The 27,640-nt window shown below is 39.2% G+C and overlaps 1 protein-coding gene across 2 annotated transcripts; it reads right to left on the reverse strand.

Annotated features, from left to right (window-relative positions):
* Nucleotides 1-888: 888 nt before the first annotated feature.
* Nucleotides 889-25,877, reverse strand: LOC108274439 (neuronal acetylcholine receptor subunit alpha-7). Of its 2 annotated transcripts, XM_053685943.1 has the most exons (11): nucleotides 25,652-25,877; nucleotides 23,905-24,044; nucleotides 18,301-18,345; nucleotides 15,418-15,527; nucleotides 15,011-15,090; nucleotides 11,886-12,053; nucleotides 10,636-10,830; nucleotides 6,161-6,247; nucleotides 5,211-5,320; nucleotides 3,241-3,703; nucleotides 889-965 (listed from the first exon to the last, which is right to left on the reverse strand). In XM_053685943.1, exons 1-11 carry the CDS (start codon nucleotides 25,710-25,712, stop codon nucleotides 904-906), a joined length of 1,521 nt encoding a protein of 506 aa, XP_053541918.1. In that variant the 5' UTR covers nucleotides 25,713-25,877; the 3' UTR covers nucleotides 889-903. The 2 variants fall into 2 exon arrangements, with proteins under 2 accessions (XP_053541918.1, XP_017340104.1); XM_017484615.3 differs by lacking the exon at nucleotides 889-965 and having other exon boundaries at nucleotides 1,102-3,703; nucleotides 25,652-25,874.
* Nucleotides 25,878-27,640: the final 1,763 nt, after the last annotated feature.

The raw sequence follows: 27,640 nt of genomic DNA on the forward strand, positions 1-27,640 counted from the left end.
ATAATTCAGAAATTCCATCAATGATGGCAAGTCATCCTGGTCCAGATGCAGCAAAACAGGCCCAAACCATGATACTACCACCACCATGTTTCACAGATGAGATAAGGTTCTTATGCTGGAATGCAGACATCAGACCAGGCCACCTTCTTTCATTGTTCCATAGCACTGTGTGTTCTGACACCTTTCTATCATAGCCAGCATGAATTTTTTCAGCAATTTGTGCTACAGTACCTCTTCTGTAGGATCGGACCAGTCGGGCTAGCCTTTGCACCCTATACGCATCGATGAACCTTGGGCGCCCATGACCCTGTCACAGGTTGTCCTTCTTTAGACCACTTTTGGTTGGTACTAAGCACTGAAAACCAGGAACACCCCACAAGACCTGCTGTTTTGGAGATGCCCTGACCCAGACGTCTAGCCATCACAATTTGTTCCCTGTTAAAGTCGCTCTAATCTTTACGCTTGCCCATTTTTCCTACTTCCAACACATCAACTTCAAGAACTGACTGTTCACTTGCTGCCTAATATACCCCACCTCTTGTCAGGTGCTACTGTAATGAGATAATCAATGTTATTCCCATCACCTATGAGTAGTTTTAATTTTATTGGTGTATAATGTGTATTGTGAAGTACAGATTATAACGCTGAATGGAACGTGACTAAATGCGCCTGAATGTAAATCTACAATAAGACTGATAAAGCTGTCGCTGTTACCCCTTATACATTACTACTGATAAAAGCATCTTCCCAATATGTGCTTTACCTGCTGATTGTCTATCTGCCCTGATGTTTTGAGGTGTTCTTAACAGGGGCAGGGTGACAGGAAGAGGTCACACCTCACTGGCTCTGGCATCATTAAATAAGACGATCAGTAGATGAAATGAATACTTGAGCAAGATGTCTTCAAGAATGCACTAATGCAGATTCTCCAGCTCTCCACACTGCTGCACTATTGGACACGAGTACTAGAGACATAGGAAATATAGTCACACACAAGAATATTACTATAAACCATAGTGAAGAAAACATGACCTTTTAGCAAGGCTTTGTAATACAAAAAAAAAAAAAAAAAAAGCAAACGGTTCACAGAAGCATAGCATCTGACTTTTAGAAAAATACATTTATTTGTAAAGAGCACACAAATCCACAATAGACAAATCTCTAAACCCATGAAGTGAAAAAAGAAAGAAGAAAACAAATAATGTATTTGGGATGTATGAGGTCTGAACTCATTTTAAGTTAGCAGAACTTTGAATTTTTTTTTTTTTTCAGAAAATACAACACTTTTAGTTATATGAGTATTAAAACAAACAATTCCATATGATTAGTATTTCTCCAACGACAGGAAACTTTATCACAGATAAATAACACGGCTTTATAACAGGAATGTTCTTTTAATAAGATTACAGTCAAACACTCACAGACTTTACAAATACATTAGTGAATGTTCTCATAACAGTCTCTGATAGCCAGGATCCTTTTTTCTTTCTTTTCCAGATTGGATTTGTAGACACACAATTACGAGTAAAATAATAATGTGCATCTGCATTGTGTAATAAGGCATTTTATTATTTTAATATTAGACAGAGAGCTAAAAAGGATGGAAAAAGTTAAATACATAGCATGATAAGTCGAAAAGGGTCTATACAGTATATACCTAGTGCGTGTGAGTGTGTGTGTGTGTGTGTGTGTGTGTGTGTGTGTGTGTGTGTGTGTGCGTGCATGCATGTGCCAAATATTTTGAAACATCCGGTATAAACCTTTTTCATTATTAAAATAATATTTAATAAATATTCTACAATAAAATAAGTATAAAATACGGAATCTAAATAAGAAATGGATTTATACGAAAAGTGTTTTTTTTTTTTTTTATTGGAAAAAATTCTAGCTCTAACTGGAAAACACAGATCTGGATCACTCTAATTAGGCACAACATATATTTGTCTAATATATAACCGCGATCTAATATCAACTTTAAGACAAATCTAGGTTTTTCAGTGACTTACTTACTTACATATAGTGAGTAAGTAATTCACCGAACGAGGGCATCAGCTATTTAGAATCTCAGAGTGCATACATCCTTAAATACTAAGATTTATGTTTCCTTATTAATTGTTATTCTGTGTCATTTCTGACTGACCTATGGCAATAAAAGTGATCAAATCAGACTGCAGGAGTTCAACAAGTTTGGACTGTGCATGTATATGGCAAATTCCTATTGATGTGCTTGGTAAACGATGAAAATCTCAGATGTGTAAAGATACTCTGAGAATTTGTGCTAACTCATGTGAACTTGTATACAGTAACTGACAGAGCGATGAAGGTCAGCTATTTCCACCATTATGAATCCGCAAACCTACAACACACAGTGACATTAATATTGAACACTTTAACAGCACTGTGATACTTTACTATTTATGTGACTGGGAAGTAGTATTATGCTTCCTTTAAAACGAACACTCAAGCATTCTTCAACAAAATCTCTATTTACCACATCTGTAGTGTGTGTGTGTGTGTGTGTGCATGATTACACAAAGCTCATTTCTAATTCAAGTATAAGGGCCGTTGTTGTTTATAAAGGTGTTTACATATTAATCTCTAAATCTGTATTATTCATGGTGGCTTAATTCAATTCAATTCAATTTTATTTGTATAGCGCTTTTAACAATGGACATTGTCTCAAAGCAGCTTTGCAGGAATATATAAATAGAGGATACAGATTTTAAGTGTGCGAATTTATCCCTATTGAGCGAGCCGGTGGCGACGGTGGCGAGGAAAATCTCCCTAAGATGTTAAGAGGAAGAAACCTTGAGTGGAACCAGACTCAGAAGGGAACGCTATACAGTCACATACAGTACAACTGTCAGTCTCTGCTTCAAAAATACTGCCTTTGGTACATATTCACAGATGTGGTACATAGAGATCAGTTTGAAAAATACTGCATTTAAACCTGCATGTTATTTCTCCTGTGTGTATAAACCCACAGGTCACAGAAACACTGTCACTGACTGTTCCTGTTAGTGTTATGGCAGAAATACAGTAGTGTGTGTGTATATATATATAAAAAAAACAACAAAATAACAAAAAAAACCCCCACAAAATATGTCTATGTGAGTGTATACGGCTCTTTCTACTAACTGAAGAAATCTTTAGAAATCGCCTCGACGAAGTTAGGAGCGGACATGAGAATGCCAAAAGTGCAGAGTATTGTGAAGAATGAGAAAGCCATCAGACACATACGATCGATAACTGCTGCTGCAAACTTCCACTCGTTGCACATGCTTGTGTCTTCATCCCGGTTTTGAAATCTCCTTGTGATGTACCTCACTTCCTCTAGAATCTTTGCTAAATCAGTCACTGCAGATCCTCCTACAATACCCCTGGGGTGCCCGCCTCTGGCCCCTAACGGTGCCACTGTGGCCCCCGACAGCAACGCCTCCTCTTCACTGGCTTGCATGAAGCGACCACAAATCAGTGCCGACTCAGCTGAGCTGGAGCAGTTAACTCTGTCTGTGCCTCTGAAGCCGATGTAGAGTGTGTTGGTGTTCGAGGCCTGGAGTGTCCCCTGATCAACACACAGCTCCACACTGGACACACTGCCTCTGTGTAGAGGTTTGTTGTGGCAGGCTGTGTGGACGTGATGCTCACCCGGGCGTCGCATACGCAGGAACCAGGCACACCAGTTCAGCAGCACCACACGGGTCTACAAACAACAGCAAGATGACACAGGAACTGAATCATGAGACATGACGGACACTATTACAGGTGAAAAATAATTTTAAATATTACGATAATAAAAACAAATGTACACTGTATGAGCAACTTAACTGTGCAATGGTAGTATCATAGTACTACATTAAAAATCAATTAAAAAAACTCTTAAGAATATTTTAAACATACATTTGATTCTGAGCTAAAACAATAATATTTGAAGCTTCATGAAGGCCATGCTGTATCTATCTGAATCAATACAAGGTAAATATGTATTGTGTTTAACTTAAATATTGTATTGAGTCCGTACATGTTCATTTTGAATCAGTATTTGGCAATTCTGAATCAGTACAGGATAATTATGAATCAGTATAGGGTAACGCTGAATCAGTACAAGGTAACTCTGAATCAGTACAAGATAATTATGAATCAGTATAGGGTAATACTGAATCAGTACAGGGTAACTCTGAATCAGTACAAGATAATTATGAATCAGTATAGGGTAACTCTGAATCAGTACAGGGTAACTCTGAATCAGTACAGGGTAATTCTGAATCAGTACAAGTAACTCTGATTCAGTACAGGGTAACTCTGATTCAGTACAGGGTAACTCTGATTCAGTACAGGGTAACTCTGATTCAGTACAGGGTTATTCTGAATCAGTACAGGGTAATTCTCAATCAGTACAGGGTAATTCTCAATCAGTACAAGGTAACTGAATCAGTACAGTGTAACTCTGATTCAGTACAGGGTAACTCTGAATCAGTACAGGGTAATTCTGAATCAGTACAGGGTAATTCTGAATCAGTACAGGGTAATTCTGAATCAGTACAGGGTAACTCTGATTCAGTACAGGGTAATTCTGAATCAGTACAGGGTAACTCTGATTCAGTACAGTGTAACTCTGATTCAGTACTGGGTAATTCTGATTCAGTACAGGGTAATTCTGAATCAGTACAGGGTAATTCTGAATCAGTACAGGGTAACTCTGATTCAGTACAGGGTAATTCTGAATCAGTACAGGGTAACTCTGATTCAGTACAGTGTAACTCTGATTCAGTACTGGGTAATTCTGATTCAGTACAGGGTAATTCTGAATCAGTACAGGGTAATTCTGAATCAGTACAGGGTAACTCTGATTCAGTACAGGGTAATTCTGAATCAGTACAGGGTAACTCTGATTCAGTACAGTGTAACTCTGATTCAGTACTGGGTAATTCTGATTCAGTACAGGGTAATTCTGAATCAGTACAAGGTAACTCTGATTCAGTACAGGGTAATTCTGAATCAGTACAAGTTGTTTGGGGAGGAGTAACCAATTCATCTGGCATAAAATCGTCCCCATACCCAGAGTACACAGTGAGTGTGAGTGGGTCTGAATGTGTGTCTGTGTGTGTGTGTGTGTGTGTGTGTGTGTGTGTGTGTGTGTGTGTGTGTGTGTGTGTGTGTGTATGAGAGAGAGGAAGATGGGGAAAAAAAGAAAAAAGAAAAATACTTACCCACTTTGGCATCCTGCCACCATCTGGGTCATGGTAATGATACTGTAGCACAAGCACTGTAGCAATGACTGAGAGTCCAACAATCACCATAGTGGTGGCAAAATACTGAGCTAGAATGCACACACACACACACACACACACACACACACACACACACACACACACACACACACACACACACTTTTAGCACTCCTAAAATAACACAAATACAGGATAAAAGAATAAAAAATTATCTGTGAAATAAAATTCATAAGAATGAAGAATTTCTAAAGACGTTACTAAGATGCTATTTGAAAGTGAGAAACAGAGGTTTGTTGATTGGTTAACCCTGTCCATGGAGTGCACAATAATGATACAGCAATGTTTTAAAGCAGCATGTTCTGCTACTCTTTCATGGAATTTCATCACTTATTCTTCAGTAAGTGCTTTATTCTAGTCATGGTTTAGTAGATTTTGGGATTAGAGCCTATCCTGGGAATGCTGGGTGCAAGGCAGGAATTCTTTTAAAGGGCTCAAGGAATTTCAATCTTACTGTTTCTCTTATCGAATGCTTTTTAAACGTCTCACCGAACTAAACTTGTCAATGAAATAATCAGTGCATTCTTAGATCACTGGGAAGCTCTTGGATCCTGAAATCATGGTAATGACGTGAAATTAAAAACCTGAACTTGAAAAGAAAACTGATCGTGTCTCCCAGAAAGTCAGCTCACTTCATTAAGTCTCATAAAAAGCAATGACTTTAGGTCCTTCTCAGAGTGACTGAATGTGTATATCTTTAAAAATGGCCCACAGAGGCTGACTTTCAGTGCTTCAGATGACAAATGAGGCCAGTGGGGAATCACGCTTCTCAACAAAAGAGGCTGAAAAGCTGTCTTATCCGCCTTCTCTCTCACGTACATTTCCACACTCCCAACTGTTTCATTGAGAATCTATTGGACTATTTTACTTACCAATCAGAGGCACTGAATCTGATGTCGCTGGCATTATTTCAGCCACCAGAAGCATAAAGACAGTCAGTGACAGCAACACAGTGATTCCTGAAAAAATAATATATAGAATAAAACCATTGGAGAGCTTTAAATGGAAAGCAAAACAGGCCATTTACTATTATTTTCCACCAAAGTACATACATTCAGTGGTGCTTGAAAGTTTGTGATTTTACAATATTATAGATTTCCGCATAAATATGACCTAAAACTTCATCGGATTTTCACACAAGTCCTAAAAGTGGACAAAGAAAACCCAGTTAAACAAATAAGGAAAAAATATTATACTTAGTCATTTATTTATTGATGAAAATGATCCAATATTACATATCTGTGAGTGGTAAAAGTATGTGAAGCTTTGTTTTCAGTATCTGGTGTGACCCCCTTGCGCAGTAATAACTGCAACTAAACGTTTGCGGTAACTGTTGATCAGTGCTGCACATCGTCTTGGAGGAATTTTAGCCCGTTCCTCAGTACAGAACAGCTTCAACTCTGGGATGTTGGTGGGTTTCCTCACATGAACTGCTTGCTTCAGGTCCTTCCACAACATTTCTATTGGATTAAGGTCAGGACTTTGACTTGGCCATTCCAAAACATTAACTTTATTCTTCTTTAACCGTTCTTTGGTGGAACGACTTGTGTGCTTAGGGTCGTTCTCTTGCAGCATGACCCACTTTCTCTTGAGATTCAGATCACAAACAGATGTCCTGACATTTTACAGTAGAATTCGCTGGTGTAATTCAGAATTCATTGTTCCATCAATGATGGCAAGTCATCCTGGTCCAGATGCAGCAAAACAGGCCCAAACCATGATACTACCACCACCATGTTTCACAGATGGGATAAGGTTCTTATGCCGTAATGCATTATTTTACTTGTTCTCATTGTAACCTTGCCATGCACATCACTGTTGTTCAGTGTTCTCCTGATGGTGGACTCATGAACATTAACATTAGCCGATGTGAGAGAGGCCTTTAGTTGCTTAGAAGTTACTCTGGGCTCCTTTGTGTCCTCGCAGACTTTTACACATTTTGCTCTTATAGTGTTCTTGATTTTCCTCTATTTGTACATTTGTCTGACTGTGGATTGGTGGAGTCCAAAGTCTTTAGAGATGATTTTGCAACAGGTTTGATGAGCATCAACAGCTCTCTTTCTGAGGGTGTCAGAAATCTCTTTTGTTCATAGTTAATGCCCATGATGCACTTCCACAAACGTGTTGTGAAGATCAGACTTTGACAGATCCCGGTTCTTTAAATAAAACAGGGTGCTCACTCACACCTGATTGTCATCTCATTGATTGAAAACACCTGACTTGAAATTTCACCATCAATCCATCCATCAATCCATTTTCTATACCGCTTATCCTACAGGGTCACGGGGAACCTGGAGCCTATCCCAAGGAGCATCAGGCACAAGGCGGGGTACACCTGGGACGGGGTGCCATTCCGTCGCAGGGCACAATCACATACACATTCATACACTAATGGACACTTTGGACATGCCAATCAGTCTACCATGCATGTCTTTGGACTGGGCGAGGAAACCGGAGTACCCGGAGGAAACCCACGCAGCACGGGGAGAACATGCAAACTCCACACAAACAGAACCGCAGTGGGATTCGAACTGATGGTGTTTTCAAAATTTCAGCAGCATCAGACAGACACCTCACAGGTTTATCCAGAACAGAATGCAAAGGTTGAACTTCTGCTTTTGGAGACGCGTGAAAAGATCTTTAATGAGCTCTGTGGATCAATAAACCTCTAGAAGTCCAAGTGATGAATCTGATGGAGTGATTTCAGCTCATTTACAAGATAATCTGGAGCAAGGCAGCAAGGTCAAAGACATACAAATACTCTCTTTCTCCCATCTCACACACATAAGGATACACCAACATATACTACATCTAGGTAAAGTATATACACTATATCAGTGCTAAAAAAAGAGAAAAAAATCCCAGAAGGGTTTACAAAATAAATAAATAAACTGATAGGTTCATACTATAAATTTTGAAAACAAATTATTTTCAAATCAACAATAATACCAAAAACACATTCATTCATTCATTGATTTTCTACTTTATCCTGGTCAGGGTTGTGGTAGTTCCGAAGCTTATCCCATGCAGGAACACTGGGCGTGAGGCGGGAACACAAGTCCACTGCATGACACAATGCATACATGCACTGTCAAACACACTTTTTTATAAGCACTTATCCATTTCACTTAAATTGCCATTTTGATCCTAAAGAAACCCCTACCCCAACATACAAAATATACACACAGCCCAGTGTAAATACACACACAAGCACTTTTCCTTGTTGCTTCGATTGTGTGCCCATTTGTGTGCATTTAGCATTTTGCTGTAACACTCTGAACTTGCACAAAACATTCATGTCCTCATACAGAAATCCAGCGCTCTTCTCCCCCGGCGTATACAGCCTATTCTTGGTAAAGTACACTGTGTTTTCCTGTCTGCACAGATTATAAACTCTCTAGTGAGATGCTTCCCGGCTGCTGCTTAATGAGCTGAATTTCTCTTCCCCATCCCCTTTACCCTGGCCACATCTGTACCCATTAAATTCCCAATCACTGTAATGCACAGCATTTATACATGATGCAGTTAAGCCACTGTGAACACATAATTACGGCACAAAATGAATCTTCACTTGCCAAAAAACAGGGTGTCAGGCTGCAATATCCGAAGGCGAGAGCACTGCATTGCATGCCATCATCTTACACACCTGTGTTAACTCATCATCTAAAGAGCACTGCCTTCATGGGCTGAATTTTAGGTGTTGGAAAATGGACTGAAGTCTAGCAGCACTGCCTTAAAAATGCTTTAAAATAGCAATATAATGATCTTCATGTCAGTACACAGTAAAATTCGACATATAGGACAATATCACATCACTACTTAACAACTAAATATAACTGAAGTGAAGCAATACATCCTTTAAATGTTTTTTTTTTTTTTTTTTGGAAGATACTTTTATCCACAGTAACTTTCACCTGGAACAATTCAAATATAATGAAACTGAAACGTTGAGGATCAAGTACTGGCGCTCCAGCAGTTTGGAAATTTTAACTTGGCTCGAATAATATAAAATGTCATTTGTGAAGGTTATCATGCATAGCTCTTGTTCTAAAGAAGATTTTCCAAAGCCACATTGCACTAAAGTTGATTCATAAAGGCCAAACCCATTTGCCTACTAATCTTCCAAGCTATTAGACTTCTAATTTTCTGATCAAACACGCCACACAATCTCTTGCAAGAAGTTATGATTTAGTCTTCACCTTATTGGAAACTAAACAAACAAACAAACACCAACCAAATTTAGGTAATAGTCATTGCCTAATGAAGCTAAGTGAAATTTGGACAGATTTTTTTAGTCACTGTTGCCTTTGCATAATTACATCCACTTTGAGCTGCTGGTTTATTAGTTACAACCTCTAGCTTTACATAAATTGTATATTCAAAGTCACACATCACATGACTGATTGCCTGCCTTGTTTATACCACAGAGCACATGTGTAGCATTCAGTTGAGTGTTATAACGAGCAAACCGATTGAATCTGGACGTGGCAGAATATTCGTGTCGGTTCTAGTACCAGCCAAATGACTGTCATTTTGGGAATTTTATACACAGGTGTTCCAAGGGATTAGCAAGAATGGTGCAAAAAACAAACAAACAAACAAACAAAAAACCTCACAGTGATCGGCAATCAAGAGAATGAAAAGAACTTTAGGGTCAAAGGGGTTGAAGAATGGTTTGAAGTATGAATTTAGCATCTGTGTGTTGGTCAGAATGCAACACATATCAGACTTTATCTGGAATGGGCTAAAGCTGAAGATCATGTTAGGTGCTGAGAACAATTGCCAGTACCATCAGAACTGGTCAGCTGAGGAGTGTAAAAAAAATCTGATAAGACAAATCAAAGTTTCTTTTTGTATTATAATGTTAGAATGACCAGAATTTCATGCAATATACAGTAGGTCCATGAAGAGGCCACGCTTGGTGTGAACATTGTGGGCCAGTAGTGGTGGTATGATGATGTGGAGAATGTTCTCCTAACACAAATTAAACCCCAGATACCCAATGAAGAACATCTGAACAGCAAAAACATCTGACTGCTGACCAAGTAGATCACTTCATGGGTAGTTTATCCACACTCAGGTCGAAATTGATAGCATGATACTGCATTCAATCACAAGTCATGTAGTATTACCTAATGCTCCCAGAAATATGGCATATTCTTTTCTAGTCAACACACTTAGTGTTGCAACTCCTTCTTTAAGACATTACTAAATAATCAACAGTTAAAACATTCTAGACCCAGAAACAGAATACCTACAATATGTCTATACTGTATATCAAGCAAATTTCTATATATAGCCATGTGTTTAACAAAATTTCTACATTGGATGTGCGTGTGTATGTTACCCAAAGAGATCTTTTCGCCTGAGTCAGCAGGCAACAGGAATACCAGTAGTGCGAGGGTGGAGATGAGCACACAGGGGACGAGCAGGTTCAGGCCGTAGTAGAGCGTTCTCCTCCTCATCACTAACGTGAAGGTAATGTCAGGGTACGGCTCCTTACAGCAGTCATAAAACCTCTCGTTTCTCCGTCCAGGAACCTCTAAGATGAGTTAGAACTCTTAGTAAAAAAGCACAATTACTATGCCTGTCACATACTAATATAGTAGGTACCTCATTTTGAAGATGTAAATGGATAGATACCAGACACATTAGACGTCTATTAGTTGCCCACTCACACTGTCCAACTCGATGGAAAATAAGGTTCGAGCTCCCACAGTTACTTGTACTCTCAGTAAAATTCATCAAAGCACAACATAAAAACAATAAAAAAAGAGGAATAATCCAATTTTCTCCAGTGGATGCTTGTATCTCGAAATTATTTTCAATTATGGGGGTGTTCTATGGCCCATTGACTCGGGACACTTGTTCCTTCTTCCTCCCTCATATGCTCCTTTATTTCCCTGAAGAAATAGGGGTTCTTTAGCTCTTAACTGACCACGAAGCAGGACTCCAATCCTCATTACCCTGGCATTAGCTTTCTCAAAGCCTCATGACTGTAGCCATGACCAGAAAAACTAATTCATTATCAGTGTTTAAGGACAAATTTTCCGCTTGTCTTTGACTTTTCCTGAACAATTAGTAATACTTATTGTAAGGCATGGATTTTTAGTGACCATAGTACAAACACAAAAATAGATTTTTGTCTTGTTTTCTATTTTAAATGCATAGTTTTCTCCCTTTTGGCAAACTGTGCATGACAGTATGCAAATAGTACTGCCAAATTCAAATGACTAAAGAATCTATTCATTTCCAGGCCCGCTGATAGTTCAATCTGCTAGCAAGAACTTTTCATTATTTTCAAATCGCTCTACAGAGACAGCATCCACATCTGATGACTTCTGTTATCATCACAAGACATTCTGCAGGCTTATTTCCAAACAGTACACAAAAACTACATCTGTGATCTTCAGGGAGAGAAAAAAAAAGGATTTTTCCCCCCTTAATTAAATGTTAGGAAAATGGTTTGTTAGAACATCAAGCTCCTTAGGTATTGATTCTTTGTTTGGCCAGGTTTCCCTCATAAACATCTTAACATTTTCCAGTGTTCCTAACAGTCCTTTATACATTATAATCAATCAGTGTGTATAAACCTACCCACTAGATCCCACTCTCCATTGCCTATGTAGCCTGTGATATCTGCTTCCAGCATCTGCAGATCCAGAGACCAGCCTCCATAAGTCCAAGATCCAAACTTCAAATCACAGCGTTGAACATCGAAGGGGAACCAGCGCACATCAATATAGCAGGTGCTCTTAAAAATTCCTGCGGATTTTCAAAGAGTCAGTTGAACCAATTTATATAATGAAAAGAACAAACTGGAGCACGTTCGCCTCACACCTCCAGGGTCGGGGGTTCGATTCCCACCGTGGCCCTGTGTGTGTGGAGTTTCGATGTTCTCCCCGTGCTGCGGGGGTTTTCCTCCCCCAGTCCAAAGACATGCATGGTAGGCTGATTGGCATGTCCAAAGTGTCCGTAGTGTATGAATGGGTGTGTGAGTGTGTATGTGATTGTGCCCTGCGATGGATTGGCACCCTGTCCAGGGTGTACCCCGCCTTGTGCCCGATGCTCCCTGGGATAGGCTCCAGGTTTCCCCGTGACCCTGAAGGAAGGATAAACGGTATAGAAGATGGATGGATGGAAGAACAAACTAGCCATTAGAACTATAGTACTACACAACCAAGATAAGAAAAATTAATATGGCAAATAAGAGTTAGAAACAGGTATACTGCCCTTCAGAACTATTGGCACCCTTTATGATCGAAATTAATTGTACAAAATAGACATTACATACAATCACTCCATTTTCCACTCAAACTATGTATTAATGAACATTTTCAGACACTTAAAATACCGTCTAAAACTGTAATCATTTGCCAGCAATGAGATCCATGAACATGCTGCCTACCATGCACACTGAGAAAGATGGCACTGAAGGGGAAAAAAACCCACACCAATCATAATGTTTCACATCATATCATAATCATAGTGTTTGTCAAGTCAAATTAAAAGGTTATGTTGTGTCAACACCAGAATCAGCGTCAAACTCCATCTACCAAATACGGCCAGCAAGAAACACAGCATCCAACTGTCTCATTCACGTTCACAGTCACCGTCTTTAGAAGACAAACACTTATAAATCTAATTTATTCCCAAACACAGGGCAGCTGCACAGTGTGTCAGGCTTGTCTTCTTTCCACATTCTCTGAGCCATTCTTGCTCTATCACAGTGTTTTCCCAAAGGTTTTTATAAAGGTCTCCAAACACTCTTGGTGTTCCACATCTTCTACCAACATTACTCATTTGCATGCATCCCATCATGCATTACTGATATAAAAGCATTTATATATTTCTATGGTTAACGCACTAGAAAAACACCAGCATGACCATAGAAGGCTTCGATGCACAATGCACAACCAAAAGGCCAAGGTACATTCTGTAGTGTTCTCAGATAGGAATTAGGAGAGATAAGATGAGCTGTATCCCAAATTGGTGTTATACTCCCTTCCCTTCCCTATAAGTGCATTATGGGTATTCTCTACCCTTGAGTTCTTTATTTGGGCACTAAGTTATTGCAGTGTATTGTGGGATTTCATGAGGGAACTACATATTCTCACTATATCTTTGGGCATGGCTACAATATGGCAACCCCCCCCCATACCCCAACCCCCCCACTGACATAAATATGAACAAAAAAAAAAGTATGTTTTTATAAAGAATAAATAAGATACAGTACATTAAAAAAATTAAATCACTACAAATTACCAACATTAGTACTAGTAGCTTTGAGACATTTATACCAAGAAGTAATTACTTCAACATCCCAAGGTTATGAGCTTCCCTCTGATGGACTTGGAAAACTAAAATTCTCCATAAAACTTTTAATAGGATTAAAGGCAGGATATTGGCTAGGCCATGCAAGTTCTTGAGCTATTTCGCCTGTAAGGTCACTGTCTTGTTCAAACATCCATCTTCTCCCCAGATTGTTTCTTGGCCCATGAGATTAAATTCTCCTCTAATACTGTATGTCTCTGTACATTGTGTCCTTTGATGATGTGTAATACCCCAGAACCATTTAAAGACAAGCAGACCCATATCATGATGCTCCCACCACCATTCTTCACCACTGGTGTGTGTTCTTGAGATCATATTATTCTCACAACCCGTATTTCTCCTAACACTTCGTCCTGAATTATTGCCAGAGGTTTATTTTTGTTTTGTCGGATCAGAGTAGATTGCTCCAAAAGATATTTAGATTCGTCTAAATGCTTTTAGACGCACATCTCTGTGCTTCATTTTTTTTAGCAGAAGAGTTTTGTGTGGGGTGTAGAAATGGAGATGATTCTGTCGCAGTTTTTTTGCTTATGGTTCTTTGTTGTAACTGTTGCTCTTGTTACTTTCAGGTTGTCCTGCAATTCGTTTTGAGCCATTGCTGTCTTTATCAGTAATCTGAGAGCGCATTTTGAAATCTTGCATGGTGCACCTTGCGTTTCCACAAATTTGCCACCGACATATTATCAGACCAATTCTACTGACAGGGATGTTTAAGATCTTTGCTCTGGCTCTGTAGGGTTTTTCCGTTTAAGTGTTGTTTGATAATGCTTTCCCGAAAAACACAAGGAAGCTCCTCCACATTTACCATGATTGCTTGCTTGCATCCATCCATCCATCTATCTATCTATCCATCCATCCATCCATCCATCCATCCATCCATCCATCCATCCATCCATCCATCCATCTATCTATCTATCTATCAAACTATCTCCTCCACATTTACCATGATTGCTTGCTTGCATCCATCCATCCATCTATCTATCTATCCATCCATCCATCCATCCATCCATCCATCCATCCATCCATCCATCTATCTATCTATCTATCAAACTATCTCCTCCGCCTTTACCATGATTGCTTGCTTGCTTGCTTCTATCTATCTATCTATCTATCTATCTATTTTTTTATATGGACTGTATCTTTTTTTCACTTGCGAATCCATATTTTTCTGTCCATATTTATGGGTGTAACTTTGAAGGGGATATATGCACTGGAAGTATATTAAATAACTAAAGCAAAAGTCTTTGAATACTTATTTGTCCTCACGGTATGAATAGGTTGCAGGACAGACCTGAAGATTATAGGACAGACAGATACACAATCAAACAAGCTAAAAGAACAAAGAAGGCTTCTTTAAGAGATGTGAGAGGTCATCTAGTATAGCTTACCTGGGGGTAGATATTGGCAGTAGCCAGATGAGTTGACCAACACATTGGTATGAAAAGTGGCATCAAACCTCTCATCAGCACTATGTAAACACACAAAATATGACATTTTAGTAAATTCTTAAGATATGCAAACCTCTTTCAGCATTTCTATTTATTTATTTTTTTGTATGAAGTACCACAAAACTCATACACAGCTGTCACTGCAACCATGATGCCTCAACTACCGTGATTTTACATGCACAGTCACCCAGTGTAGCCCATTTTTTGCTATATCCAATTTCCCGGTAACTCTTTACACGATTCATATTTCCTTTGGTTATCAAACAAACAACAACAGTGTGTTTAGAATTGTTTTGTTTCTTTTCCAGATTTGCCAATGTTTTCTTAGCTATGCTAAGCAGTTCTACCTGTTATAGAGGAGAATGTCAGGTCTCCAGATCTGATTATCAGGAAACCTCACATTGGACACTCCGGGGTAGTCACTCAGGTTCCACTGTAGATAATAATCCACCCAGTACTGAAGGGGCAAAAAGAGGGGGTTATAATTACAATATAAAAAGATCAATCAGTAAATTCATGATTAGTATCAATAAAAAAAAAACAGCAAAAAGTCTGCAGATGTATCTATACACATGACGTCCTTGATTTCATTCATTACCTTGTCATAATTCCATAGTAAGGATTTATTTATTTTTTTCACAGAAGAAATAAATGATTTGGGGAGATTCTGTTTTGTAAAGTGAAGGTTAAATATACAATGTTTATTTTACAATAGAGAAATCAGAATCACTGTACGGTGGCTTGAGCAGTCCTGTGTAGGTTAGTGCAACATTGCGTCAGCAATCGGGCTGATGGTTATCATATTAAACCTCCAAATCATGTGCAGCATGACCTCAAACACGAACTCACTCCACCCTCATCAACTGTAATCAGGCTGAAAGATCAGTCTAGGCAGTGGTCTGGTCCAAGTCAATTTCTTTAATATTGTGCCTAATTACATAATGTGCATCTGGTGTTCTGCTGGGGAAAAACGGGGCTGGAGAAATTCACAATAATCAAATATTTACGAAAATGTGAGGGGTGTACCCATTTTTGTGAGATACTGTTTCCTGTTTTGCTACCATGTTCTCTTAAGTAAACGGTTTTAGTGGATCACTGTACCATGCTGCTTGAAACTGGGATCCTGAGGCTGTGGAGCGCCAACACAGCCATTGTACCTGGACATTATTGCAGGGTTTGAGACAAGGCAGTAGTAGTTATAATTGGATAATTAACCCAGCATACTACAGCAGTAACTGTAGCATTTAAGCAAGAAATATAAACCCTTAGGTTTAAATAAGCCATATTCACAAAGTAGGAGGCCACAAATATTCATGGGCAATCAATTCACTGATTCACTTAAGAAAAAAAAAAAATCTTTGCATTGAATTCATTGAAATGGCTGATGGAGAGGGAGGCTTTACGAATGAAAGAACATTGAGAAAAAGAAAGTGAGACAGAGAGCGAGAGAGAGAGAGAGAGAAAGAGAGAGCGAGAGAGAGAGAGAGAGAGAGAATATTACAGAAGCTCCGTCACATTAGCTTAATTTTGACAGGACCTTTTAAATGTGTAAGTATTCACACTCAGAGGAACCACTGATAATAAAGTCATTAAATTCAACCAATTGCATTATTTAAGAACAGCAACTATGAACTAAACTTCTGCCTGTGCCATTTGTGTGTATGTATACTGGTATGTGTGAAACCGTGCTTGTAGGAATAATTAATGCTCACAGTGGCCCAAATCACCTCAAATAAAATATCAAAACACCTCAAATTTCCACTTGCACACATTCCCCCCTTCGATGATAAAGAAGCTCAATCAGAACAATGAATTTCAGAAAAATAAGGGAGATTGAAAGCACACACACATATACACACACACACAAAAAAAACTGGGTCAAGCAAAAAGAAGACAACATTAAACAGCCAAACTGTACACAAAGAGAAGCCATTCAGTTATTAAAAGATTTCATTTCGCCTTTAGCATCGGGACCATGCTCCTTCTGAGGTAATGAGTAATGATCTCAGACTAAGAGCTTTAATGTTCTGAATGCAGCTACTCATACTTGGCCATTAAGGCTTGGACAAAGACGATCTCTTTAAATCAATCGATTTCTCCTCTAGGCCACTAAGCAATATTTCATGTTACGATATATAAAAATATCAGTATGTAAAAGTCAAAACACATATAAGGATAATATACACGTAAACGAAGGCTCACTTTCAAAGTGACAAAACGTGAGTTGCACAAGTATTAAAGATACAGAACTTTCTGATAATACAACTGTCCCGTTTAGAGGCTGTTCCTATATACACTCACCAAAACCTTTATTAGGAACACCTGTACAGCAGCTTATTTATCCAATCAGCCAATCAAGTGGCAGCAGCAGAACAATGAATAAAATCATGCAGATACAAGTCAAGAGCTTCACAGTTAATGTTCACATCAAACATCGGAATGAGAAAAAGATGCCTCAGTGACTTTGACTGTGGCATGGTTGTTGGTGTCAGACAGGCTAGCTTGAGTATTTCAAAAACTGCTGATCTACTGAGATTTTCACACATGACAGTCTCTAGAGTTTAGACAGTATGGTGTGAAAAACGAAAAAAAAAAAACATCCAGTGAGCATCACCTCTGCGGGTGGAAACACCATGTTGATAAAAGAGTTCAGAGGAGAATGGCCCTACTGATTCGAGCTGATAGGAAATCTCTCATAATGCGAATAACCTATCTTTACAACTGCGGTGAGGGGAAAAGCATTTCAGAAGACACAACATGCAGAACTTTGTGGTGCATGGGATACAACAGCAGAAGACAGCAATCAGGTTCCTTTCCAGCCACACAGGAATATAAGGCTACACTGGGCACATGCTCACCGAAACAGGGCGATTAAATTTTGAAAAAAACATCGCTTGGTCTTTTTTCCAATCTTTAACTAGAGATTGTTGTGGATGAAAAATCCTCTGGAGATCAGCAGTTTCTGAAACATTCAAACCAGCCTGGCCGACACAACCCAATCCCCCCCACCTTGCCCATTGATGTTTGAAAAATAAGTGAAGCTCTTGACCCATATCTGCATGGTTCTATGCATTGTTTTGCTGCCACATGATTGGATAATTGCATGAACGAACAGGCAAATCAATCTCTCTCTCTCTCTCTCTCTCTCTCTCTCTCTCTCTCTCTCTCTCTCTCTCTGTGTGTGTGTGTGTGTGTGTGTGTGTGATATTTGTGTGAGTAAGTAGGCTTACCAGTTGTAACCAGATGTTGGTTGTTAAAACCTGATTCTTCTCATCCTGGAAGACACAACCATGCATTATAATACACACATGTATGCAATACACATACTGAATAAAATGTGTTGTCATTTTAGACTTGTTCAATGCCATGCAATCTACAAGTGGGTTTATTAAGGCTAAGCCAAGATGATGTCAGGTACTATAAATTCTTACTGACCTGATGGTGTTGAATGGAAGTATTAACCTCACTGAATTCCATTCTGATGATTTAGCTCTTCAGATTGGAGTTTAAAGGACTCAGACACTTATTACATATTATATAGCTTGTCTATGGTACTAAAATCCAGCTGATATTCCTGCATGATATTCGTGTAATAAATGCTGGACTCAGATTAGAGGTGTCATTTGAATTTCAGTGCCAAATAAAAAATCACTGGACTTGCATTTAGACAGTTCTGTCAGTCTAAAAGGAAATAAATGATGCTAGATGCCAAGTAACTCCAGATAAAAATAAATCAAAGTGAGGATACTGATTATAGTAACACAATATAAGCAGCAACAATCTGGGCCTGGTTTCCTAAAAGCATTGCAGAAATAATATTGTTCAAAAATAGTGGAATTATAGTGTTCGAGCCATTTTCATAAACCAAAGCCTTTGTACCAGTGATTTTTACCCATGCTACATGAATTTTTCTTTATATAGTCATGTAACATATTGTTGCTGATGATTCCCAGCCAACGCAATGCCAGGTGATCAACTCTGCACCCGGTCACAAGACTTACAAGCAACCTACTCTCATTCATAGTGCCCTGACTTCTTACTGCACACACCTCATCTCAGTAAGCACACATAGTATGAAGTTTTCCATCCAGCTCTTTTATGCAAATTTTAAAAAAGCAAATAAATTTAAAAGTCTTTCTCTCTCTCTATATATACATATAAATTTAAAAGACTACATATCACTAAAAAATTATTTATGTTCGGTTGAGGTGAAAAATATCTAACAATAAATATGAGATTAGGAAAAGGTGATGTATGTAATGTTTCAGTGCATTAAACCTAAACAAGGCTCCAGAGACTTATGCATCAAACGACACATTTCGCTAATGTTTCGCCTTTTTACTTATTTATTTATTTTTTATTTTTCATCGATAGACAAAAACTTTGGGTAATGCAGGTTTTTTTTTTGTCCCTGATCACTATTACATTACTGTAGCTGATGGAAACACAGATTCATTAGTATTTTTGTGGACTTTTTGGAAATTCATTTCAAAATAACAAAACATCTGAAGCATTAGAAACAGAGCTTTTGAATAGAAACCCAGCTTGTGACCCTACTGAGCCATTTGTTTTGCTAGTTTTTATCCTTGCCTTTTCAATCGATATACCATTTATTCTCACACACACACACACACACACACACACACACACACACACACACACACACACACACACACACACACACACACACAAAGCACTCCCATGAGAGCAAAACCAGTAATGATTGTGAGGAGAACCTTATTTTTTAATTTGAACTTTTATTTAACTTTTTTAATGACTTAAGGACTTGTACAATTCTTATTCTTCTTGGCAGTAGTAGTAACTGTTATAATGTTGCTTTTACACCATTTTTACATTAATGTACCAGAGCCATGTCACCCTGAAGCTCTCACCTGGTTCCCCACTGAAGATAAGCAGGGTTGAGCCTGGCCAGTACCTGGATGGGAGACCTCCTGGGGAAAACTAAGGTTGCTGACGGAAGTGGTATTAGTGTGGCCAGCAGGGGGTGCTCAACCTGTGTGGGTCCTAATGTCCCAGTATAATGATGGGGACACTATACTGTAAAAACAGCACCGTCTTTCAGATGAGACGTTAAACTGAGGTCCTGACTCTCTGTGGTTATTAAAAATCCCAGAAGCATCGTAAAAGAGTATGGGTATAACCCCAGTGGCCTGGTGAAATTCCCCCTTCTCTATCATGGCCCCCTGATAATCTCCATCCATGAGTTGGGTACATCACTCTCTCTGATTAACTAATATTTATTTCTCTTAATAAAACCTTCACTTGTATCCCTCTGTCAGTCCATCATGGCGCTGATCTGATCAGACCAACAGGGAGATAAGTGTGGCAGAAACTTGTGTGCTTTTTGGTGCTTCATTGATGAAGCTTCCAGGTAACAATGCTACAGTAATGACCGTGCGAATGCCTCCAAAAAGGGAACTGTTTTTGTGAACCGAGGGTTCACGACGGTAACTGAAATTGGGTGATATTTTTTCTCTTTAGTCGAAAGCTCATTTGTGATTCATGCATTATTCTACTAGAGTAATTTAGAAAAATATTACAGAATGACCCATCATGTAAACAAAGCAGTTATGTTAGTGTCAGTTACATCATATAAGACGGCGAGCAGCTGCAAGAGAGGAGCTTTGTGGTGGGTTAATTGTGTCTAATAGCATCTGATTCGGTCAGACTTTACGCTTTGTTTTGCTATCAGGAGACAGCTACAGCAGCATGTCCCTTCCACCACAACACAGCTGTGCATACACACGCATCTAAAGAAGAATATCGGATGTCAAATTCTGAGGCTAGTTCACTTGTACATATGCATGTATGTATATTCATTTACTTTCCATACAGTATATTACAGCTTATTATTAGTATATTATCAAAATACCTCAACGAGGCATATGAGAGACTCATAGAGATGAACTGTCACTACTATTAATAGGATAGATACGCAAGATAATTATGCGCAGTGGTGCAAAAGTACATTGGTGCTTATATAAGGCGTGGAGATGAGAAATGAGGATTCAATTCCCATATATGAATATGTATTCATATGAAAATTTATTTCATTGTACCTGAGATAGGGGAAAAAAAGTGCTTCCTCTGTCCTTCACGTCCTTCTTTACGACACTGACATTGTGGCCGTGTGTTTTTTACTATAATGAGCCAATTGATTTTTGACATTGATGGGCTGTGTAGTAAGTTCCTGTAGTGGTGGATTATTGAAATCATGATTTTTTTTTTTGGGCTTTGAGATCACAATTTATCAATAATGATACCAATTTTATAAGGAACAACATGTATCCATCCATCCATCCATTTTCTGTTCCACTTATCCTACACAGAGTTGTGTGGGAGCTTGGAACCTATCCCAGGGAACTCGGGGCACAAGGTGTGGGACACCGTAGACAGGGTACCAACCCATCGCAGGGCGCAATCGCGCACACATTCACACACTAAGGACAGTTTGGAAATGCCAATCAGCCTACAGCACATGTCTTTGGACTGGGGGAGGAACATGCAAACCCAGAGGAAACCCCCGAAGCACGGGGAGATCGTGCAAACTCTGCGCACACATGGCGGAGGCAGGATTCGAACCGCCAACTGGAGGTGTGAGGCAAACCTCCTAACCACTAAACTTTCGTGCCCCCTGGAATGACATGTATATTTATTAAATTCTTACACTACTCTAGACGAGCATGGTAGCTACATTTTCCTTGTGGTTGTTTGTAAATCATGACTCATTGGAATTACTGAAGCCAAGAGCGTTGCAGTTTAAGAAAAAGTTTAAAAAAAAATTAAACCAACATAAACATAACTTATACTGGGGATGCTGGGAAGCACCATGTCCCCACCATTTTTTGATGTTCCTACTACTTACTGAAAGTCTATAGTATGTTAAAATACTTAATATAATACTTTCTAAAAAAAACTTCACTGTAGCTCTGTTCACAGTGACGCTGGAATCCATAATAAAATGTGTCCCCTATGATCAAGCTCACACATTTGAATGGCTACTAATGTGCCAGGCATCTTGCAGCAGTTCTCTTCCTGCTTTCATATTCATACAGCAGATTGAAGCATTCATTTAAATGGCCAATTTAATCAACCTCCAGGTGTGGCTTTCAGTTTACTTTTTTTTTTATAACAACCTCCCAGTGCAACACAATGTAGGTCATGTAAACCATAACACCCACATTTTAAAAAGCTTCCAAAGCATGTGTCATATCATTATTTCTGCGCAGTGTTAGAAGGCTGTTGGTTAAAACGGAAAGGTTATCTTTTCCTTGGATTGCGCTTGTTACAGAAGTAAAAACACTTTCGTTGAGAATAATGTTTTTTTTTTGTTGACCCGTCATCTGTTGTGTCCCCAGCACTCAAAGCAAATTTACTGGCTGGTTAAATAATTAGTTATGGGAATGTTTCTGTTCTTCTGCTGACAGCAGCTCATAAACGACTTGTGGGTGAAAATCGGTCTTGATTAAACATGCTCGAACTGTAAGGCATCACTGGGCATTTCAAAGTTTTGAGCCCATGCAGCCATGACTCACTCGATCTATTTGTTCATTTCATAAATGTCATTGTCAACTGTTTAGTGTTAGGAAATGTAACATTCAGTGCATTATATTGTTTAGGACCATTTTTTGTCTTCTCCCTACAAGCAAGTACTTGGATCAACTTCTCAGCTTTCCAGTGTAGACTCGCCATGCTTAAAGTGAGTGCATAAGATCATGTGGTACAAGCGCCGCACTTTGGGGCGACTGTGGCTCAGGTGGTAGAGCGGGTTGTCCACTAATCGTAGGGTCGGCGGTTCGATTCCCGGCCCATGTGACTCCACATGCCGAAGTGTCCTTGGGCAAGACACTGAACCCTGAGTTGCTCCCGATGGCAAGTTAGCGCCTTGCATGGCAGCTCTGCTACCATTGGTGTGTGTGAATGGGTGAATGAGACACAGTGTAAAGCGCTATGGATAAAAGCGCTATATAAGTGCAGACCATTTACCTTTTTACTTTATCCTGGTCAAGTTTGGAGTAAATCCGGAGCTTGTCCCATGAACACTGTGTGTGAGGTGGTTATACATCATGGATGGCATATGCCATTCCATCACAGGATTCCATTCACACACACACACACTCATTCACATCTTAGCGTAACCAATCCTCCTACCAGCAAGTTTTTGGGAGTTGAGAGGAAACCTACTTGGATATGGGTAAATCTCCACACAGACAATAATGTTGAGCTGACTTGAGACCCTGGAGCCCAGTTTTGTCTAGTTATTACATCCATCCTTTTTCCATACCGCTTATCCTACACATGGTCATGTGGAAGCCTGGAGCCTATCACACATTACGGACAATTTGGAAATGCCAATCAGCCTACAATGTATGTCTTTGGACTTGGGGAGGAAACCGGAGTACCTGGAGGAAACTACCGAAGCACAGCAAGCCACACAGTGCAGAGGCAGGAATCGAACCCCCAACCCCGGAGGTGCGGGGCAAACGTGCTAACCATTAAGCCACCATGCCCCACCATAGTTATTACAATTAAATATAATATAACTACCCACATGTTGTGTTAACCTTTTGTATTTCTGAACTTGACTTGATGATTTGGCTGTACGAGAGATGATTTTATGTGCGAGAGATTTCTGATGGCCTTCGATTTAATTCAGTCATATATTTTTCACAGCATCTGACTGTGGGTGCTTCATCATGTCGTGCACAGCACATGTTTACTATGTGATTTGTATGAAGTAATGGAACGCATAAACAGATGGTTGGTTGTGTGTGTGTGTGTGTGTGTGTGTGTGTGTGTGTACTGCTACTCACCACATCCATGATCTGCATGAGGCTGATACTAAAGTGAACAGTCAGGGAGTGAGAGTCGTTGTACACAGGTCTCTCTAAAGGATTATAGTTCTGCATGAGATCCTTATAAAGACGTCGCTGGTGCTCACCTTGCAAGGTCACTAAGGTCACACACCCACAGCAGACATATCAAGACAGGAATGAAATCCAGACATCGATCTTGTTTTGCTTTAGATTACATTTCTAAATAAGAGTGGGGGGAAAAAACTGAACTAACAAAAAAGAAAAACACTGAATCCATAATCGAATTTTACAGCTAGAATAACTTTATGTACAATACCTCCACAGATCCAAAATTTCTACAACAGGCAAACCAGAAATTCTCCGCTAAACTGTTAGAAATTACTGTGCGCTAGGTATTGACCCTGAGTAAACGTTCTGAATGCAAGGGAGCGAAAGGCGTACAAATCAGACGAGGTAGATCAGATCTTCTGCAGTCAGCCCAGATGGCAACATATTGATCTGAGAATTTCATCAAGCATCTCCCATCTGTACACTTGGCTGCATATACAATATATATGATTGTCTCTTATAGAGATCATATCTCAAACCTCAAAATAGCCCAAGCGCATGGAAAGGTGTACATTCTGAAATTGACTTACTGTTACAAACACCCTCTCTTACCACTCTGTATATTATGTATACTGTATACTCTGTATGTATATGTTCTCGCTCGTCTTTCAGTTTGTTGTTCCAAACTGCATTTGTAACTACTAAGAGCTCAAAAGCTCTTAGATTAAGATCCTCTACAATGGGTTGTGCGTCAGCAGCACTACAGCTCCCCACATAGCTCACCTCTCCTCCCTGTAGTGCCTTAGAAGGCAAGCCGAGGGAACTAACCTCTGGCCCATAAAACCAGATCCTAATATGTCCTCGTATGAAGAGACAGCGTGTGTTCGAAAGATAAAAAAGGACAATATCCTTATTTAATACCGATATATCAGTCCTACAGCAGTGTTACAGTCATTTGCATCAGCTCAGTGGGCGCAGTACCAAGTGAATAATAAAAGACACAGGCTGCCCTGCTAAAAAACAAACAAACAACAAAAACAACTATAGAAACCATCACCTCTAATGGTTTCCACTACAAACCATCAGCAAACTATTAAAACCATTACCGGTCCTCAGTGATATCCACTAGACATCCACTCGGTCCTTAATGATATCCACTACAACACCAACAGAAGGCAAGAAATTACCAGTAGAGACCCACAGGGACCATTACACTTTCCATTAAAACCATTACAAATTCTATGAAAGTTTTTAAAAATGATTTTAAGCAGTGTTGAATTATGTATAACAGTCTTGAGGTATTTGGATATCACCGTTGGTGATGGTTACCAGAAACAAGGACTGAATCAATGAAAGAAATGCTGTCAAGAAGAACTTCTGAACATCACAATGTGTCTTTCAACCCTATGTGAGTAGCGCAATATATATATATATATATATATATATATATATATATATATATATATATATATATATATATATATATATATTTAAAAAGTGCCAATTTTTTTTTTGTGGTTAAAAACCAGACATAATACAAAATGATCTATGCAACACCACTTCGAATATGTTATAGAACAAGTGAATACCACTGACATGATATCATATGTCTAAGATCTGCGTCCAACACACTATAATCAAGGCTACATGTCAGGACTAAACCTAAGATGAATTTGAGCGCATATTGAAAGCTTACCGTGAACCAGGAAGGCAGCGGTCACCAAATACACTGTGAAATGATTTCTCCCCATCCTCATACTGAGAGAATACACCGTACAGGTTAGTCTGCAGAAAGGGAAACTCAGCCGCGGCGCTTTTACACGCTCCTGGGTAGTAATGACGGGAGAGTAGTGAGGGAATCGGTTCTTTTTGAACGACTCTTTTAAACGATTCGCTCCAATCGATTCACAGCACGAATGAATGGAACCCCATAGTGAAGTGAACCGAACTGTAGGATACAGTAAATTAGTACTTTTATACAGTCAAAAGTTTGGACACACTAAATGTATATTTGGTACTAGAGCATTTAGCAGACGCTAGATAATTATTCAAATTGAAATAGGCTATATAATGTAAATAATTAAGTTACTGACTGTGTATAAACGTGTATCAGAATGAATGTCTGTCTGTCTGTCTGTCTGTCTGTCTCTCTCTCTCTCTCTCTCTCTCTCTCTCTCTCTCTCTCTCTCTCTCTCTCTCTCTCTCTCTCTCTCACACACACACACACACACACATTCCCGCTGGGGGGAAAAAAAACCCCAGTAGAAACCATCGCAGAAAATCTAATGGTTTCCACTACAAATACCATTGCAAACTATCAGCTAACCATTAAAACCATTACCATTATTGGTCCTTAATGGTATCCACTAGACATAACATGCCACCAATCGAAGGCAAGAAATAACCAATAGAGACCCACAGGGACCATTACAGTTTCCATTAAAAACAATACAATTCCCATTATAACCATTAAAACCAGTACAAATTCACAGAGAGGTCTATTGGGTCCCCCCCACCAGAGATGTACTTATTGAACATCCCATTCCAGATTTATTGCCCCTTTTCTGTCCACGCTTCTGAGAAGGCTTTCCACTAGATTGTGGACCGTGGCTTTGGGCATTTGCGTTCATTCAGCTACACGAGCAGTAGTGAGGCCAGGCATTGATGTTGGGTGAGGAGACCTGGGGTGCAGTCAGTGTTCCAGTTCATCCCAAAGGTGTTCAGTGGGGTTGAGGTCAGGGCTCTGTGTAGGACACTCGAGTTCTTCCAGTCCAACCTTGGCAAACCATGTCTTCTTTGTGCTTGGTTTGTGTACAAAAGTATTGTGATAGTGGAAAAACGTTTGGGCCTCTGAGTTCGAGTGAAGGGAAATTGTAGTGCTACAGCATACAAAGACATTTCATACAATTTTGTGCTTCCAACTTTGTGCCAACACTTTGGGGAAGAACCACATCCATTTATTTATTTATTTATTTTTTAAAGTAGTTTTTAACGTAAAAAAAAAAAAAAATCTTAGTTTCCGTATACAAGTTAGGAGACCTAAATCTTCCTCATGAAGCTGGTTGAGAAGAGGTCAAGAGTGTCCAAACTGTAATCAGAAATACTGATAAGAATTTAAAATATAAATAAGTTTTGATTTGTTTAACACTTTTCTTGGTCATTGCACAATCCCATGTGTTACTTCATAGTGTTAATATCCACATTATTCTAAATAACAATACAGTAAAAGAATCAAATCAACAAGCAAGGTATAATTTCACTCATGAGGGGCCTAGACGTACTCATATCAAGCTAATTCCTTCTCCTCACCAACTCACAGTATTCCAGTCAAGCCCCCTGTAATGATCCTCTTGGGGCCATGGGGGTCTCTGTTCTTTCTGCAGAGCCAAACTCACATCACGCTGATCCGAGATCAATCCCGTTAGGGCTCCCCGTGCAGAGAAATACATTTCAAATGTACATTCTCCTGAGAGTAGTAAAGCTAATTGTTTTTAAAATACATTTCTAAACCACAAATATGTGCTTTGAAACACAAAGGACACATTAAACACATAAGAAAATATAAAACATCAAGATATAGCTGTATCACATTCAGAAATTGCAATACTTTCACATAAACAACTTCTGAAGATACCATGAGTGGCTAGTTAGCTTACATTAGTAAGACTTTAAGTGCAACACACTC

Source organism: Ictalurus punctatus, chromosome 14 (assembly GCF_001660625.3).
Source record: "Ictalurus punctatus breed USDA103 chromosome 14, Coco_2.0, whole genome shotgun sequence".
Lineage (NCBI taxonomy): Eukaryota > Metazoa > Chordata > Actinopteri > Siluriformes > Ictaluridae > Ictalurus > Ictalurus punctatus.